At 42.4% G+C, this 18,182-nt stretch overlaps 1 protein-coding gene across 1 annotated transcript in view; it reads left to right on the top strand.

Annotated features, from left to right (window-relative positions):
• LOC121282473 (sodium- and chloride-dependent neutral and basic amino acid transporter B(0+)-like) overlaps positions 1-17,966 on the top strand; it is a 66,250-nt gene extending 48,284 nt beyond the window's left edge. The window contains exons 9-13 of the mRNA XM_041196176.1: positions 2,404-2,522; positions 5,689-5,788; positions 6,802-6,911; positions 7,664-7,834; positions 17,832-17,966. Of these exons, the coding sequence (XP_041052110.1) occupies positions 2,404-2,522; positions 5,689-5,788; positions 6,802-6,911; positions 7,664-7,834; positions 17,832-17,966 (635 nt within the window). The remainder of the gene's footprint in view (positions 1-2,403; positions 2,523-5,688; positions 5,789-6,801; positions 6,912-7,663; positions 7,835-17,831) is intronic.
• The last annotated feature ends 216 nt before the right edge of the window (positions 17,967-18,182 follow it).

An 18,182-nucleotide genomic window follows, 5' to 3' on the forward strand; every position in this document is an offset into this window, starting at 1 on the left:
ATCTTCATCAACCTGCCTGCCACAAATGCATCTTTCCATGAGAGTAGGAGTGACCACCGCACAGTCACTGCGGAGACCAAGTCCTGCCTTCACATTGAGAATGGCCTCCATCATGTTGTGTGGCATGACCAGCGTGCTAAATGTGATAGATTTTGAACAAACCTAGCAACTCAAGACTAGGTATCCATGAGGTGCTGTGGGCCATCAGCAGCAGCAGAACTGTACTCAAACACAATCTGTAACCTCATGGCCTGGCATATCCCACACTCTACCATTACCACCAAGCCAGGGGATCAACCCAGGTTCAATGAAGAGTGCAGGAGGGCATGCCAGGAGCAGAACTAGGCATACCTGAAAATGAGGTGCTAACCTGGTGAATCTACAACGCAGGACTACTTGCGCGCCAAACAGCAAAAGCAGCAAGTGATGGACAGAGCTCAGCCATTCAACAACAAATGGATCAAATCTAAGCTCTGCAATCTTGCCACATCCAGTTGGATGGTGGTGGACAATTAAACAACTCACTGGAGGAGGAGGCTCCACAAATATTCCCATCCTCAATGACGGAAGAGCCCAGCACATCAGTGCAAAAGATAAGGCTGCAGCATTTGCAAAAATCTTCAGCCAGAAGTACCGAGTGGATGATCTATCTCGGCCTCCTCTGGAGGTCCCCAGATTCACAGTTGCCAGTCTTCAGCCAATTCGATTCAATCCAAGTGATATCAAGAATTGGCTGAAGGCACTGGATACTGCAAAGGCTGCAGGCCCTGACAATATTCCAGCAATAGTACTGAAGACTTGTGCTCCAGAACTTGCTGTGCCCCTAGCCAAGCTGGTCGAGCACAGCTACAACACAGGCATCTACCCAGCTATGTGGAAAATTGCCCAGCAATGTCCCATACACAAAAAGCAGGACAAACTGAGCCAGGCCAATTACCGCCCCATCAGTCTACTCTCAATGATCAGTAAAGTGATGGAAGGGCTCATCAATAGTGTAATCAAATGATACTTTCTTAGTACTAACCTGTTCACTGATACTCAGTTTGGGATCTGTCAGGGTCACTCAGCTCCTGACCTCATTACAGCCTTGGTTCAAACATGGACCAAAGAGCTGAACTCCTGAGGTGAGGTGAGAGTAACTGCCCTTGATATCAAGGCAGCATTTGACCGAGTGTGGCATCAAGGAGCTCTTAGCAAAATGGAGTCAATGGGAATCAGGGGGAAAACTCTCTGCTGGTTGGATGGTTGTGATTGTAGGAGGTCAGTTATCTCAGCTCCAGGGCTTCACTGCAAGAGTTCCTCAGGGTAGTGTCCTGGGTCCAACTATCTTCAGCTGCTTCATCAATGACCTTTGTTCCATCATAACGTCAGAAGTGGAGATGTTCCCTGATGTTTGCACAATGTTCAGCACCATTCGCGACTCTTCAGATACTGAAGCAGTCCATGTCCAAATGCAACAAGACCTGGACAATATCCAGTCTTGGGCTAACAAGTGGCAAGTAACATTCATGCCACACAAGTGCCATGCAACGACCATCTCCAACACAAGAGAATCTAATCATCGTCCCTTGGCATTCAATGGCACTACCATCGCTGAATCCCCCACTATCAACTTCCTGGGGTTTACCAATGACCAGAAACTGAAATAGACTAGCTATATAAATACTGCTTCATCAGTGAATATCTCTCCATCATGAGGTCAGGAAGGAGAATGGTTGCTGATGATTGCTCAATGTTCATTCAATAGCATTACCATCACTATTTATCCCACCATCAACATCAAGGAGGTTACCATTGACCTGAAACTTATCTGAACTGGCTAGATTAGTATTGTGGCTATAGGAGGTTGGGTCTTCTGCAGTGAGTAACTCACCTGTTGACTCCCCAAAGCCTGTCCACCATCTATATGGCACAATTCAGGAATGTGATGGAATATTCCCCAAATGCCTGGATGAGAGCAGCTCCAGCAATCCTCGGAAGATGTAGGAAATGATTAAAAATATATCATGGTACAGATCTTCATTGTGGAGGGTAATCCTTCCACACAATGGCCTTCAAACAGCGCTGTGACCCAGCGACTTAAGTGTCTCCAGTGGAAGGATAGATAAACGAGGCTTTGCAGGTCCCTCCATCCCACCTTCCTTTCCATTGCTCAAATGCTTCCAATAAGATCGGCTGTAGGTGAGAAGGTATCAGCCTGCCAACCCAACAGTGATCTTCCAGGTCTCATCCCGGTCCCCCCTCCATTCCCACCATTGCAGGCCTCAAATAATTCCCATTGATAGATGAATCTGTCCTCGTCTGCTCCTCTCCTCTGTTCACTTTGGTCTGTGCAGTGGTGGGTTTCTCTGGGACTGTGTAACTTATTGATTACTGACATCATTTAACATTTTCTTTCATTAGAATTAATTGTAACAACACTGCTGGACCAGTTCCCTAAGTTTCTACGACCAAAGCACTTTTATGTGACAACTGGTGTTTGTTTGTTATTTTATTTCCTTGGCCTTATTTGTGTAACACAGGTATGTTGTCCTTTAGTAATTTTCTACTTTTCCATTTGTAGGTTAAAACTAAGAAGTTTATTGATGGCAACCTTGGTACATTTCTGTCTCAGTATCAGCTTGCTTCAGTTTAAAAGCACGCTCACCTCTAGCCAGATTGCTGTGCTTGTAAATCCAGGATTTAAACACACAATCTTGGTGAACAATTTACTGTTTTACTGAGGTGGTGTTATATAGTCAAAATTGGAGACCTTCCTGGCATGCGAGAGCTACAATGTAGTAAGAATATTAAAAATATTGTTAAATTTAAAACATTGAAATTTTCTCCCAAACCCATCAGGAATGCATCATGAAAGTTGTAAAATACTATAAGAAACAAAAATAGTTTGGATCTGAGTGTTATAATCCAAGCTGAGGTTACCCCTGGACAAGCCTTATCCCAAAATGGACACAGCAGTTGGTAAAGGCTGAGTTATTCAAAATCCCAGAGGGAAACTTTAAACAACTGTCATAACCTATATTTTCAATGGGCATGTTTGAGCTGCAGCTCTGAATTCAGGAATAAAACCCACTAAGCCTCAAGAGGTTTGTTCATATAACTTAAATTAAACACCTATTAATTTAACAAGGTATTAAATACATATGCATGTCTACAAATTACTACCATAATAACTATTAAACAAATCCACTAATTAATCACTCCCAGGTAATCTTCCCCAAGGCAACACTAACCCATAGACTGAAACAGGCACCTGGCAAAGCACATTTTATCTTATGAATTCAAAATTAGGCTCCTTTCAATTTGGTTCCTTTCAATTTGGTTCCTTCACACAGTTTTAGGCTTACAGGCGGCATGCCTCTGACTCACACACACAAGACTCTTTCCTGTATATACTTAGCCTTCCCTTTGAATGTAAAGTCTCGTTGTATCACCAGACCCTTTGAATTCCATGTCTTTTAATGGTAAATCTCCTTTTGTAGCACCAATTTTATTAGTAATATAAACACATTGCTGTTGTCTTCTAGCTAGGTGCAAGATTTTACCTCCAGTCTTTGAATGCTTTATTCAACAAAATGCAAATGCGCTCTTTACTGTTTAACATCAGACACGACTACAAGTCCAATTCTAAATCATTGCCTGTAACATTATATGCATTAATATCTTCAGGACAGTCTGTGGGAGGGACCTGCCTATCTGGCCTCCCTGTTTCCAGGCAGCAGCACTGTTTTTCCTACTCTTGTATGTTTACTTTCACTTTGTAGGGATCGTAAACATCACATTAGAAATGCAAGCAGCCTTTTAAAGTGAAGCTAAAACTCCATTTGACCTTTCTTAACACACAGATACAGAAATACAATTCAAACTTAAACTTTAAAGCTAAAACTCATTCCTAATACCCACAAATATAAGTATAACTTACTTAAGCTATCTCTATTTCCTAACACTGGGTATAGGCAGAAAGTGTGAAAATTGTGAATAATGACTGCCTCAAAACATAAGGCACAAACCCTCTCCTTCATAAATTATGTGGAAATCAAAGACAGTCTGTAGTAACCTGGCATGTAATGTACCTTTAAGACAAGTATTGTAATGTAAGGCCAAATTATCTTAATATCCAATAGCAGAGTAGTGCAGACTACCCCTAGGTGGGAGAGTCTTGAGTTAGTCACTGATGAGTGAAGACAGAGTTTTATGTTGTGAGCACACAAGTGTAGCTGCAGAGTTTAGTTTGCAAATAAGCAACGTGTTTATTCTATAAACGATCTCCTGATGTTCTCTGCCTCTGTACCAACTCAATCACTCCGAAACAAGTGTGCAACCCGAATCCTTTAGCTCCAACAAACCAAGGGTGCTGGATCCAACACAGCCTAAATGGGCTGAAAGTATATAGATGCCCAATGCTGGATGTTGTTTGTCCTGAGAGGGACCAAAAAGGAGAACTGTGAAGCAATGGCTGTGATGGAGGCAATGAACACTTGAGTTAGCCAGCATACTTCATGAATGATGTTTAAACAGCTGAGAAAGGAACCAAACAAGACTGAAGAATTGTATTAAACTCAACGTGGACCACGTCCAATGAATGAAGATTTTAGTTTTATTCATTCATGGGATGAGGGCATCACTGACAAGGCCAGTATTTATTGTCCATCCCTAATTGCCCTTGAGCTGCCTTCATTAACTGCTGCAGTACGTGTGGTGTAGGTACACCCACAGCCAAAAGGAGGGCGTTCCAGGATTTCAGCTCAGTGACAGTGAAAGGATGGCAATATAGTTTCAAGTCAGGTACATGTGTGACTTAGAAAGGAACTAGTAGCTGGTAACTAGACTCCCAGCAGTCTGCTGTCCTTGTTCTTCTAGATAGTAGGGAATGTCGATATGAAAAATACTGTTCAAGGAGATTTGGCGAGTTGCTGCGGAGGGAGTGAATGTTTAAGGTGCTGGATGGGCTGTTAATCAAACAGACTGCTTTATTCTGGATGGTGTCAAGCTTCTTGAGTGTTGGAGCTGCACTCATCCAGGCAAGTGGGGAGTATTCCATCACACCCCTAACTTTTGCCTTGTAGATGGTGGACAGGCTTTGGGGAGTCAGGAGAGGAGTCACCCGCTGCAGGATTCTTAGCCTCTGACCTGCTTTTGTAGCCACAGTATTTTTATGGCTAGTCTAGTTCAGCTCCTGGTCAGTGGTAGCCCCCAGGATGTTGATAGATGTAGTTGAGATATAGGGAATGGAGAGAGAGATCTTGGGGGTTTTGAAGCTTCTTGTGGCATTTCATTACTTTAAAGACGTTATATAAATATAAATTGTTGTTGTTTTCATGGGAGTGTTATTAATGTGTTTTTAATACCATTAGCATAATGATCTCAGGCAGTTAAAACAGGAAACAGCTGCTGGGATACATTGCAAGGAGCATAAAATATAAATCCAGAGAGGTATTTGACCTGAGTGAGATCACATCGGGAGTAAAGCATGGACATTTGGCCTTCTTGTTTCAAAGGATGTTCAGCAATTGACGGGGCACAGAATTGATTCCAGAACTTAAAGAAATGAAGAAAAATTGAGCAAACAAGTTAGAATTGGATGCTTTATAGTTGAGACAAAGCACGGTTTTCATATTCCATTAATCTCTTATTTTGAATGTTATGATTTTCCCATGTAACATTTTAAAATTTCTCTTTTAATTTTAGGCTGGGATTTACTGGTTAAATTTACTGGATTATTTCTGTACTGGGTGGATCCTCATTACAATAGCTCTGCTGGAACTCATTGGCCTCAGCTGGATCTATGGTGAGGAAAACAGGAAAAACACTGAAACAAAAATAAAATTGAAGTGCTTGTCTGAATCTTCCTGTTTCTTTAGAAAACACATGAAAATGCATGAGGTGATGTTTATAGTCCATGTTGAGAATTCAAATTTTCTCCTTAATTGGAAACAAGAAAGAAAGATTAGAATGTATATGACACTTTACATGATGGCTAGACATCTTAAAGCACTTTACAATCATTGAAGTAATGTTGTAATGTAGAAAACATGGCAATCAATTTGCACATAGCAAACTTCCATAAGCAACAATGTGATAATGAGCAGATAATCTGTTTTTATTATGTTGATTGAAGGATAAATATTGGTCAGAACATCAGGGATACTTCCCCTGCTCTTCTTCAAAATAGCTCCATGGATCTTTTCTCCAGCCAAGGAAGCAGATGGGGCTGCAGTTTAAATCTCTCATCTGAAAGACTGCACCTTTGATAGTGCAGCACTCTTTCAGTACTACACTGGAGGGTCAGCATTGATTTTTTTGCTTAAACTCTGGACCTTGTGACTCCGAGGCAAGAGTGCTAACAAACTGAGCCACGCCTGGGAAAAGCACTATTAGTTATAGGCAAAATTGTCAAAAATCCTTCCCATTTGGTTCCATGTGCCAACATCAGAAAGACAACAGCCATCACCATGATGCCTTTGTTCATGCTGGGCTACAGCTGCTTGCTTTTGGGTCATTTTTGCTGCAGTATATTTTTGTGTTAATTGCTGATGGTGATGTTGCTTAATCATCTTCACTCTGAGCTGTTTGCCGCTTTACCCAGCCGGGTACCAGTTTTTCTCAACTATCAAGGCAGATGGGGCAACAGGACAGGATTGCCATCAGTGTGTTTACAATTACCTTCATATGTATTCAGGTTGTTGAGAGGCGATAATTTACTCATTCTGTTTGAAATACTGCCAGATCCCAATCTGTCCATCAGTGACACCCTGTACAAGATAAACCAAGTGATTGTGTCTTTGCTTTTTTTGTTCACAGGGGTAAACAGATTCATCAAGGACATTGAGATGATGATTGGGGAAAGAAATTGGCTCTTCTGGCTGTGGTGGAGAGTGTGTTGGAGTTTTATCTCTCCATGTTTGGTGACAGTAAGGAGTTTTTTTAATATTCATTCATGGGATGTGGGCATCGTTGGCTAGGCTAGCATTCATTGCCCATCCCTAATTGCCCTTGAGAAGGTGGTGGTGAGCTACCTTCTTGAACTGCTGCAGTCCCTGTGATGTAGGTGCACCCACAGTACTTTTAGGGAGGGAGTTCCACGATTTTGACCCAGTGACAGTGAAAGGGCAGTGATATATTGCCAAGTCAAGATGGTGAGTGACTTGGAGGAGAGCTTACAGGTGGTGGTGTTCCCGTATGTCTGCTGCCCTTGCCCTTCTAGATGTCAGTGGTCATCGGTTTGGAAGGTGTCATCTGAGGAGCCTTGGTGAGTTCCTGCAGTGCATCTTGTAGGTGGTACACACTGCTGCTACTGTGTGTCAGTGGTGGAGGAAGTGAATATTTGTGGATGGGGTGCCAATCAAGTTGGCTGCTTTGTCCTGTCCAGCTTCTTGAGTGTTGTGGGAGCAGCACTCATCTAGGCAAGAGGGGAGTATTCTATTATGCTCCTGACTTTGTGCCTTGTAGATGGTGGACAGGCTTTGAGGAGGCAGGAGGTGAGTTACTTGCTGCAGGACTCTGGACTTTGACCTTCCCTTGTACCCACAGTATTAAATGGCTAGTCCATATACATCTTCGTATACAATCCATGTTACACCCTTGAGTGACTTAAGCTGAAAATAAATTGCGGATAATCTCTCATTCTGTGTTTGATTTTGCTTTACACAATTATTTCATTCAGGCAGTTTTAATCTGGTCAGTAACAACGTTCGTCCCACCAACATATGGATCTGTTGAGTACCCTGTCTGGGCAACAGCACTTGGTTGGTGTATGATAATCCTCTGTATTTTGTGGATCCCCATTGTCGCCATTGTGAGAGTTGTCCAAGCTGAGGGTTCCACCTTGTGCCAGGTGAGGAAATCTTTTAATGGTTAAGGAACAGAATTGATGTGAGGTTTTCCCAATCTCTCATTTTACAACAACAACTTGTATTTATATAGCACCTTTAATGTATAAATGTATAAACACCCAAGGCATATTACAGCAGTGTTATGAAGCAAGAATTGACACCGGGCTACATGCGGTGAACATAGCGCAAGTGACCATAATTTTTGTTGAACAGGAGGTTTTAAGAAGTACCTTAAAGGAGGAAAGAGAGGTGGACAGGTGGAGAGGAATGGGGGAAATTCTCGAGCTCAGGGCTTTGGCAGCTGAAGGAACGGACTCCAGTGGTGGAACAATTAAAACCAGGGAAGCTTATGAAGCCAGAATGAGAGGAGTGTAGATACCTGTGGCTTGTGGGGCTGGAGGAGGTTACACAGATAGGGAAGGGTGAGGCCAAGAAGGGGGAGGAAATCAAGGTTGAGAATTTGAAAATCAAGGTTGAGTTTAGCTGGGAGCCAATGTCAGTCATCAAGCGCTGGAATGATAGGTGAATGGGACTTTTCACAAGTAAGGACGGACCAGCAGAGTTCTGGCTGACATCATGATTACCAAGGACAGGCAGGAAGGAGTTAGACTTATCAAGTCTAGACATTACAAAGGCTTGGGATGATGTTTTCAGCAGCAAATGAGCTGAGGCAGGGGCAGAGTCAGGCACTGGAGATGTTAGTGGGAGGTCTTAGTAATGTTGTAAATATGTGGTTGGAAGCTCATCACAGGGTGTGTCAAATCTGACATCAATGTTGTGAATGGTCTGATTCAGCCTCAGACTGTTGCCAAGGAGAGGTATGGATATGATAACTAGGGAATAGAGTTTATGGCAGGAGTCGAAGAGAATGTTTTCAGTCTTCCCAATACTTAATTGGCAGGAATTTCTGCTTATCCAGTATTGGATTTCAGGCAATCAGTCTGAAAGTTTGGAGATAGTGCTGGTGTCGAGGGAGGTGGAGGTGAGGTGGAGCTGGGTATCATCAGCATATATGTGGAAACTGATGGACAAAGGGCCACCTCGAGACTTGATAATCCCATTGCTCTCTTGGCTAGCCTTATATCTTGCACCTTCAGACAAAATGAGTCAATCCAAAACTCTGCAGCAAGTATTTGATTGGCACTAAGTTATGTTCATTCATCATCCCTGGGCTCGGTGACCTATATTGGCCACTGGCAGTTCTTCAGTTTTAAATTCTCATTCCTGTTTCAAATCTATCCAAGCTCCTGCTGCTTCCTATACCTGTAACCCCCTCCAGCTATACAAGCCCCCGAGATCTCAGAGCTCCTCTAAATCTGGCATCTCCCACTCAGCCCCCCACTGACGGGGAGAAAATTCACCCCACAACTTGCTTTCCTACTTATTTTTGTATCGCCAGTAAGTTTGGCCAAAATATGCTTTGTTCCTACATCCAAGTCATTAATATAGATTGTAAATATTTGAGGCCCCAGTATTCTTTTCTTTGGCACTCCATTAGCTACAGTTTGTTATTCGGAATATCCTGACTCTCTATTTCTTGTTATTTGGTCAATTCTCTGTCCATGCTAATATATAACACCCAACACCATGAGCTCTAATCTTGTGTGGTAACCTTTTATGTGGCACCTTATCAAAAGCTTTTTGGAAATCCAAATAGACTACATCTATTGGTTCGCTTTTAACCATCCTGCTTGCTACATCCTTAAATAGCTGTAATAGAATTGTCAAACATGATTTCCCTTTCACAAAACTATGTGACCCTGCCTGATAATAATATCATCTTCTAAATATCCTGCTATTACCCCTTTAATAATGGATTCCAACATTTTCCCAATAACAGGCATTAGGCTAACTGGCTTAGAGTTTCTGACTTTCTGGACGGAATTGTTCCACATTTGCAGCAAGTGCGGTAAAACACCCGCTGGCTGCTATGATGGGTTTTCATGCTGTATCATTCCAAACTCCCCACATTATTTATGCATTTCCCGGAATCACGCTATTTCAATGGCGGGTGGGCACCGATTTGCCTGCCATGCCATCACCTCACTGCTTCATCACGCCAGGCACAACATTTAAAGTATAGCCACGCTCAGTGCTTCTGGCCCAGGAATGCAGTAAAGAAGACATGGCCTCGAAAGGCAAGAAGGCTGAAGCCCTCAAGCACCTTTTGGGCCCCTGGAGGCTCACTGTGATGTCCTCTACCTCTGCTCTGGCCACAGGAAGGACAGCTACATTACCACTCAAGCCCATCACACATTCACTGGCATCTCACTCACTGCCAGATCAAAGGACAACACCACCCATTCTCACACACACACACACCCTCACATGTCCATCAGGTCTCATCTCCTCTGGAGACTGCCTCCTGAGCCCTCACCATCTTGAGGGCACTTGTACAGATCAACATGTGCCCCCCCACACACCCTGGGTTACCATCCTTCCCCAGTACAGCCCTCATCCTGCAGTCCCTTCCCTTGCCTGAGGCCACTTGTCCCCCTTTCCCAAGCAAGCCTTAGCCCTGCAGCCATTAAAAAGCCACCCACATAAGGCTGATCTGACAGGTAAAGACCTGCCATGAGCCGCCATAAAAGTGATGTGGTGCAGCCTGTGAAGCCTAGCACTGATGACTGCGAGTGCTGACCAAAGCAAGGTAGCCAAATGAACCTTGAAATCCTGAGCAAGGTGCAGCCCGCCAAGTGCACGTTGCTCATGTGCTGTTGTGAAACACACATCGACATGTCTTCCCGCCGGCGTGGGCAGACAATACAGCGGTGGGCTGGCCTAATAATGATATGCTGATGCATTACACTACAATGAGGATACAGCCATCTGATGGCTGGGAATGTGGCCCTCCTTTGGCAGGCTGAGCAGATGATTGCAAGCTGTTTTCACGCTGGCGTGAAACTGATCATGCCATATTGTCTGCTCACACTATCGAACACGCCCAACGCCAGCGGGCACGGAAAACCCCAGCCCATGTGTTTGTAATGACTTGACATACCAGGCTGGTTTCTACTTGAAACACCTAACTTTATTTCAGAGAGCTCTTCAGAAGCTACATACTTGAACCAGGTCCACAACTAGAAAGCCACACACCCTGGATTACCCACACTTAGGGCTTGTTGGTCAGAGTCTCCAGGAACAATCATGTGACCCCTGCTTGGCAGTAGGGAAGATTATACCTTCAATTACTACCATGCCCCTCCTTTCTTGAACAGAGATGTTATATTTGAGTTTTTCTAATCTACTGGGACCTTTCCAGAATCTAGGGAAGTTTGGAAGGTTACAACATTCACTATCTCTGTAGCCACTTCTTTTAAGACCCTAGAATGCAGTCCACCAGGCTCAGGGGTCTTGTCATCCTTAAGTTTCATTCATTTTCCCATTACTTTCTCTCTAGTAATAGTGATTGTTTTAAGTTCATCCCTCCCTTTTGCCTCTTGATTCTCAGCTATTCTTGAGATGATTTTTGTGTTGTCCACTATGAAGATGGACACATCTGAGGGATGCACCATCATCTATGAAGATGTTGAAAACCTTTAGTGCCATTTCCTCATTTCCCATTATTAATTCCTCAGTCGGCACGTCTAAATGACCAATGCTCACTTTAGCTACTTGTTTCCTTTTAATAATACTTGTAGAAGCTTTTACTCTCATTTTATATTTTTTGCTAGTTTTCTCTCATACTCCAATTTCTCATTCTTTATTATTTTTTTAAATCATCCTTTGCTGGTTTCTAAAACTTTTCCAACCTACCATGAATCTTAGCAGCATTGCATGTCTGTTCTTTCAATTTGATACCACCCTAAACATCCTTAGTTCGTCAATGATGGTGTATCCCTCAGATACAGTCTTTCCTCCTCAATGGAATATATCTTTATTGAGGCTTATGAAATATCTCCTTAAATGTCTGCCATTGCTTCTCTACCATCTTCCCTTCAAACCCATTTTATTATTCCATTTTAGCCAATCCAGAAGGAAAAAAGACAGTTCAGGCCAGTACTCTTATTTCTCAGTTTTCACTGGTGTTCCATTTTAAGGTATACAAGAGCAGTTTGGACCAGTATTCGTATTTTCCAGTTTTTACTGTTTTTTTTTCATTCTGGGAACTCTGCCTTTATGTCCTTGTAATTGTCTTTATAGAAATTTAAGATACTCGTTATGGACCCACATTTCTCACCCCCAAAGTGAATGTGAAGTTCAATTGTTACAGTCACTCTTGCTGAGAAGATCCTTTACTACGAGGCCTTTAATTAATCCTGTCGCATTACATATTACCAGTTCCAAAATAGCTTGTTCCTTGGCAGGATCCAGAATGTATTTTTTGAGGAAACTATCCTCATTACACTCTATAACTCATCCTCCAGGCTATCTTTGCCAATTTGATTTGTCGAATCAATTTGAAGATTAAAATGAACCACAATTATTGCAGTTCCTTTCTTGAAAACGCCCATTATTTCTTGAATTACATTCGGCCCTGCTGTGTAGTTGCTGATAAGAGATCTATAAGCGACTCTCACCAGTGACTTTTTCCCTTTCTATTTCTTATCTCTACACATAACTGGTTCAACATCTTGATCTTCTGAACCAAGACCATTTCTCACTATTGTGCTGATCTCATTCTTTATTAACAGAGCTATTCCACTTCTTTTTCTTTCTCTCTTTGCAGATAGCCTTCTGTAATGGCTATCATATTATACTCATATTTGTGCTATCAATTCATCCACCTTGTTACAAACGCTGTAAGTATTCAGTTAGTGAATTTTTAATTTTTTCTTTTTACCATTTTTGCCAATTTTACCTTATTTGCTGGTGCACTCTTATGTTTATGGTTAACCCTGGTTATCAGTGCCTGTATCATTACCCTAATCTATTGCTTTGCTATTGCTCTTTAACTTGCCAAATATCCCCTCGCATGAACCATCCCCTCACTATTTAGTTAAAACCATCTCTACAGCCTGACTTATACAATTTGCCAGTATACTGGTTCCATCATGGTTTAGGTGAAGGGCATCCCAATGGAACAGCTCCCTCTTTCTCCATAACTGGTGCCAGTACTTCATGAATCAAAACCCATTTCTCTCCATCCGCCCTCACACCTTCCACTCCCTCCCAGAAACATGATAGGGTCCCCCTTGTCCTCACTTATCACCCCACCAGCCTCCGCATTCAAAAGATCATCCACCACCATTTCCGCCAACTCCAGCATGATGCCGCCACCAGACATATCTTCCCTTCACCCCCCCAGTGGCATTCCGCAGGGATCATTCCCTCCGGGACACCCTGGTCCACTCCTCCATCACCCCCTACACCTCAAACCCCTCCCACGGCACCTTCCCAGGCACCTGCAGAAGGTGCAACACCTGCCTCTTTACTTCCCCTCTCCTAACCGTCCAAGGGCCCAAACACTCCTTTCAAGTGAAGCAGCATTTCACTTGCACTTCTTTCAATTTAGTCTACTGCATTCGCTGTTCCCAGTGCGGTTTCCTCTAAATTGGAGAGACCAAACGCAGACTGGGTGACCGCTTTGCAGAACACCTTCGATCTGTCCGCAAGCATTACCCAGACCTCCCTGTCGCTCGCCATTTCAATACTCCACCCTGCTGTTATGCCCACATGTCCATCCTTGGCCTGCTGCATTGCTCCAGTGAAGCTCAACACAAACTGGAGGAACAGCACCACATCTTCCGACTAAGCACTTTACAGCCTTCCGGACTGAATATTGAGTTCAACAATTTTAGATCATGATCTCTCTCCTCCATCCCCACCCCTTTCCGCTCCCCCCACTTTTTTTCCCAATAATTTATATAGATTTTTCTTTTCCCACCTATTTCCATTATTTTTAAATGTATTTCTATCCATTGTTTTATCTCTACCTTTTAGCCTTTTTCGATTCCTTCACCCCACCCCACCCCCACTAGGGCTATCTGTACCTTGTTGTCCTGCTTTCTACCCTTAATTAGCACATTCCTTAGCTAATATCACCACCTTCAACACCTCTTTGTTCTTTTGTCTGTGACATCTTTTGGTTATCTCCACCTATCACTGGCTCTCTATCCAGCTCTACTTGTCCCCCCACCCCCCCCCCCCCTTAAATCAGCTTATATTTCACCTCTCTTCTATTTTTACTTAGTTCAGTTGAAGGGTCATTCGGACTCAAAACGTTAACTGTGCTCCTTTCCGCGGATGCTGCCAGACCTGCTGAGTTTTTCCAGGTATTTTTGTTTTTGTTTCCCATTTTTCTCACACCAATTTTTGAGCCACACATTCAACTCCTTGATTTTATCCACCCTATGCCAATATGCTTGCAGCTCAGAGATCCTTACCTTTGTAGTTCTGCTTTTTAATTTAGCTCCCGGCTGCCTATACTCCCTTCATAGAATCTTTTTCTTAGTCCAACCTTTGTCATTGATAGTTACATGGACCAAGACAAGTGGATCCTTCCCCTCCCACTCCAAGTTCCTCTCCAGCACTGAGGAGGTGTCCTTCATCCTGGTAGACAACATCGCCTTCAGGACTTATGGTCTCAGCTGCAGAGAACAGTATCTATCCCTCTAACTATATTGCCCCATACTACTATTACATTCCTTTTACCTTTCCAAACTTGAATTGTCCCCTGCACCTTGGTGCTGTGGTCAGTTTGCTCATCCTCCCTCCAGTCCCTACTTTCATCCATACAGGCTGCAGAACCTTGAACCTGTTGGATAATTGCAAGGGCTGAGACTTCTCCTGTACTATCTCCTGGATCCCCACATCTGCTTCACTCTCAGTCACACTCTTCTGTCTCTGACCATAGCCCAAATTCGAAGTATCTGACTTGAGGGGTGTGACTGCCTCCTGAAACAAAGTGTCCAGGTAACTTTCTCCCTTCCTTGATGCATTGCAGTGTCTGAAGCTCAGACTCAAGCTCATCAATTCTGTACCAAAGTTCCTCAAGCTGCAGGCACTTACTGCAGATGTAATTGCTGTGAATTAAATGGGTGTCCACCAGCTCCCACATGCAACAACTGTTACACATCACCACTCCTGCCAACTTAACTGCTTTATTTAATAAATTAGGTTTATTAGAAATATCACTGAATCTGATATCTGTGGTTATATCAAGCAGATTAATTAGTTAAGGTATAAATACTTATATCTCCACAGTATCAGTTTAAGCTACTGCCCCTTGTTTATAGATCCAAAAAAAAACTAAAACTCACTGTTATGACACAGCAGTTGGTAAAGGCTGAGTTATTTAAAATCCCAGAGGGAAACTTTAAACAACTGTCATAACCTATATTTTCAATTGGTATGTTTGAGATGCAACTCTGAATTCAGAAATGAAACCACCAAACCTCCAGATGTTTTGTGTATAAATTAAATTAAACATTTATTAACTTAACAAGGAATTAAACACATACACATGTCTACAAATTTCCACCATAATAACTTTTAAACAAAACGCCAAATTAATTGCACCCATGTAAATCTTCCCCAAGGCAACAATAACCCTTAGACTTAAACAGGCACCAGGCAAAGCACACTTTATCTTACAAGTTCAAAACGAGGTCCTGTGCAATTTGCTTCCTTTGCAGACGGTTGTAGGGTTTGCAAGCTGCTTAGATATTATATGCCCCTGACCTACACACACAAAACTCTTTTCTGCATATACCTAGCCCTCCCTTTGAATGTAAATTTTTATTGTATCACCAGGGCCTTTGAACTCCTCCTCTTCTAACAATAAAATCCCTTTCATAGTATTAATTTTATTAGTAATATAAACATATTGCTTGGTGTCTCCTAGCTAGGTGCAAGATTTCACCCCCAGTCTTTGAATGGTTTATTCAAAAAAATGCAAATGTACCCTCTACCTTACATTTACATCTAAAAACTACTAAAAATCAAAGCACCCAGGCTAGCTGGCTTTACTCCAATTAAGACACACACACTCACACCCACAGACATTGACCCTACTACAAGTCCAATTTAAATGAATTTCCAATAACATTATATACATTAATATTTTCATGATAGTCACCAACCACTCACTAACCTGCTCACTTCATTAATGTTTTTAGGTTTCAGCTCTCATGACCTGCAGTGGTCTCCATCTCTCTCTTTCAGACCACTACTTATTTGCAAAAGGTCAGAACAGCACCTCCTCCCTCACTGCACTAAATTCCCTCACTCACCAAATTCACAAATTTACACCTTGCCTCAATCTACTATCTTCATGCTTACTTTGTGCATTTAGCAAGAGCACCTGTATTTATACTAACTGGAATTCTACAGAATTGAGTCAAGCCCTGTTGGGTAGAGAAACCAGTTTGAACTATCTACCTAATTAACTAACTGTAGCTGCCTCTCAAGGAGAGAGCTTCTTTATCCCTGACTAAGACTGAAAGAGACCTAGCTTTAATAGTAAACTTTGATTACATGCTAAATACAAACTTGGCCAAATTTTAGAAAAATTATCCCTTAAAATTTGCCCACTTGCCGAGATGCCCAGGACAGGCATGTCATATTATGAACTTTAAAAAAAAAGGACACAAATATGTTGTTAAGGTGGCTCCCTCAAATCATGTGGCTTTTGGCATTTGGACTACAGATAGTATCAAGTCTCTGGGAAATACATGATTGAATATGGACATAGATGAGGGTACCTCACAGACATTTATGGAATTCACACATCTCATTGTTTAAGGATGGGCTAACCTTTAAAGGCTATGGAGCTTCCAGACTGCCTGTCCCCATGTTTCATACTGGACAAAAGGGAAGATAAAAAATCAATGGCCACTATCAATTCCCTGTCATATCATGATTGCCTCTTCCACCCAAACTAGACCAGATGGGTCTCAGAAATGTTAACCCAGCAGCCATGTAATTGAAATTGTTTTAAGGACTGTAGCTTTATTATCCCATGACCAAGTAGACTCATCAGAGCCATCAGTCATCAACCAATCTGAGAACCAGGCTCTGAAACTAGCTGAAAGTCATCAAACAGCCAAAGCGTGTAATCTGTTCCAAGATTAAAGTTCTCCTGAGAACCAACCACAGAGATATTCAACCAGAAATCTCACTACCTGCTGTGAACCCTTCGATTTACCAGGATCTCACTCCAACTTTAAATCATCAAAGCCATTTAAGAAACCACAGGCCTGCCCTGTGTGAAACTAGAGACTGTAAATCAAAGACTGAAGTCACTGTTATCTGTGGAGGTGCACTATCTGTATCCAATCTTTGTGTGTGTGTGTGTGTGTGTGTGTGTGTGTGCGCGCGTGTACGTGTGTGTGTGTTTTTGTGTGTGTGTGCACATGAGACAGAATGTGTGAAATTGTGTTAATTCAGGGTAAGTGTGTGAGGATTAATAACCTTCTTTATTTTAAATTCATAAAAGCTTGCTGCTGAATTAATTTGAATGCACACTCCAAGAGTAAGAAAAGACACACCTCTTTCCATATAAAACATATTGATTCTGGGCTGTAAGAGAGCAAATGAATTCTGTCTGTGACACGCACTAAATTCCCAAATGTGTACGCTGTCTTGAGCTGCACTCAGTCACGAGCTGCTGTATTCATGCATATTTACTTTTAGACGTGGTTGTTCTTTCATCAAGTGAGAATAAATTAATGGCTCAATAACGCCACTTAAATTGATCATGGGTGATCTGGTTGTGGTCTCAACTGCACCTTTCTGTCCCTTCCTGTCTGCCTTCCCCCCAGCATAACCCTTGACTCCCTTGTTTATCAAGAGTATTTTTAACATTGATCACTTAGATGTAATACGCATTGTTCCATGTATCTCACTACTGCCTGAGACATTAGAATTTAGACATGGGAGTATAATCTCTGTGATCAACATCCAGATTAAATATTTTTCTGCATAATATAAATTGCCATGAGTTGGAACAAACTGAAGGAGAATCTGGTTAGGAACAGGTTTTTATTTTCCCTGTGGGAGTTAATGTGGGTAAAAATCCAGCAGAAATGATTAAACATTTTACTTTCCTTTTCACAGAAAATTTTTGCCGCTTGCACATCAACTCCTGATTGGGGTCCATACTTGGAACAACACAGAGGGGAAAGATACAGAAAGAGGCCTGATTCTGCAGAATCTCCTCATTGTGAAAAACGTCTGGTTACTCCACCATAACTTCAGTGCAATTTCCCTGGAACAGTCAGGAACTCCACCAGGACCCAGATACATCCTAGTCTGAAGTTTTCCCTGCAGAACTGCAAACATGGATATCAATTTGGGGAAGGATGGGACCAGGTAGAGTTACTGACCATCAGGGATCATGCCTCATGAACATCCACTCATTCTCCTACCTGAGTCCTGGTGTTAATACAGATGATTCCAGCCATTGAA

This window comes from Carcharodon carcharias, chromosome 9 (assembly GCF_017639515.1).
Source record: "Carcharodon carcharias isolate sCarCar2 chromosome 9, sCarCar2.pri, whole genome shotgun sequence".
NCBI lineage: Eukaryota > Metazoa > Chordata > Chondrichthyes > Lamniformes > Lamnidae > Carcharodon > Carcharodon carcharias.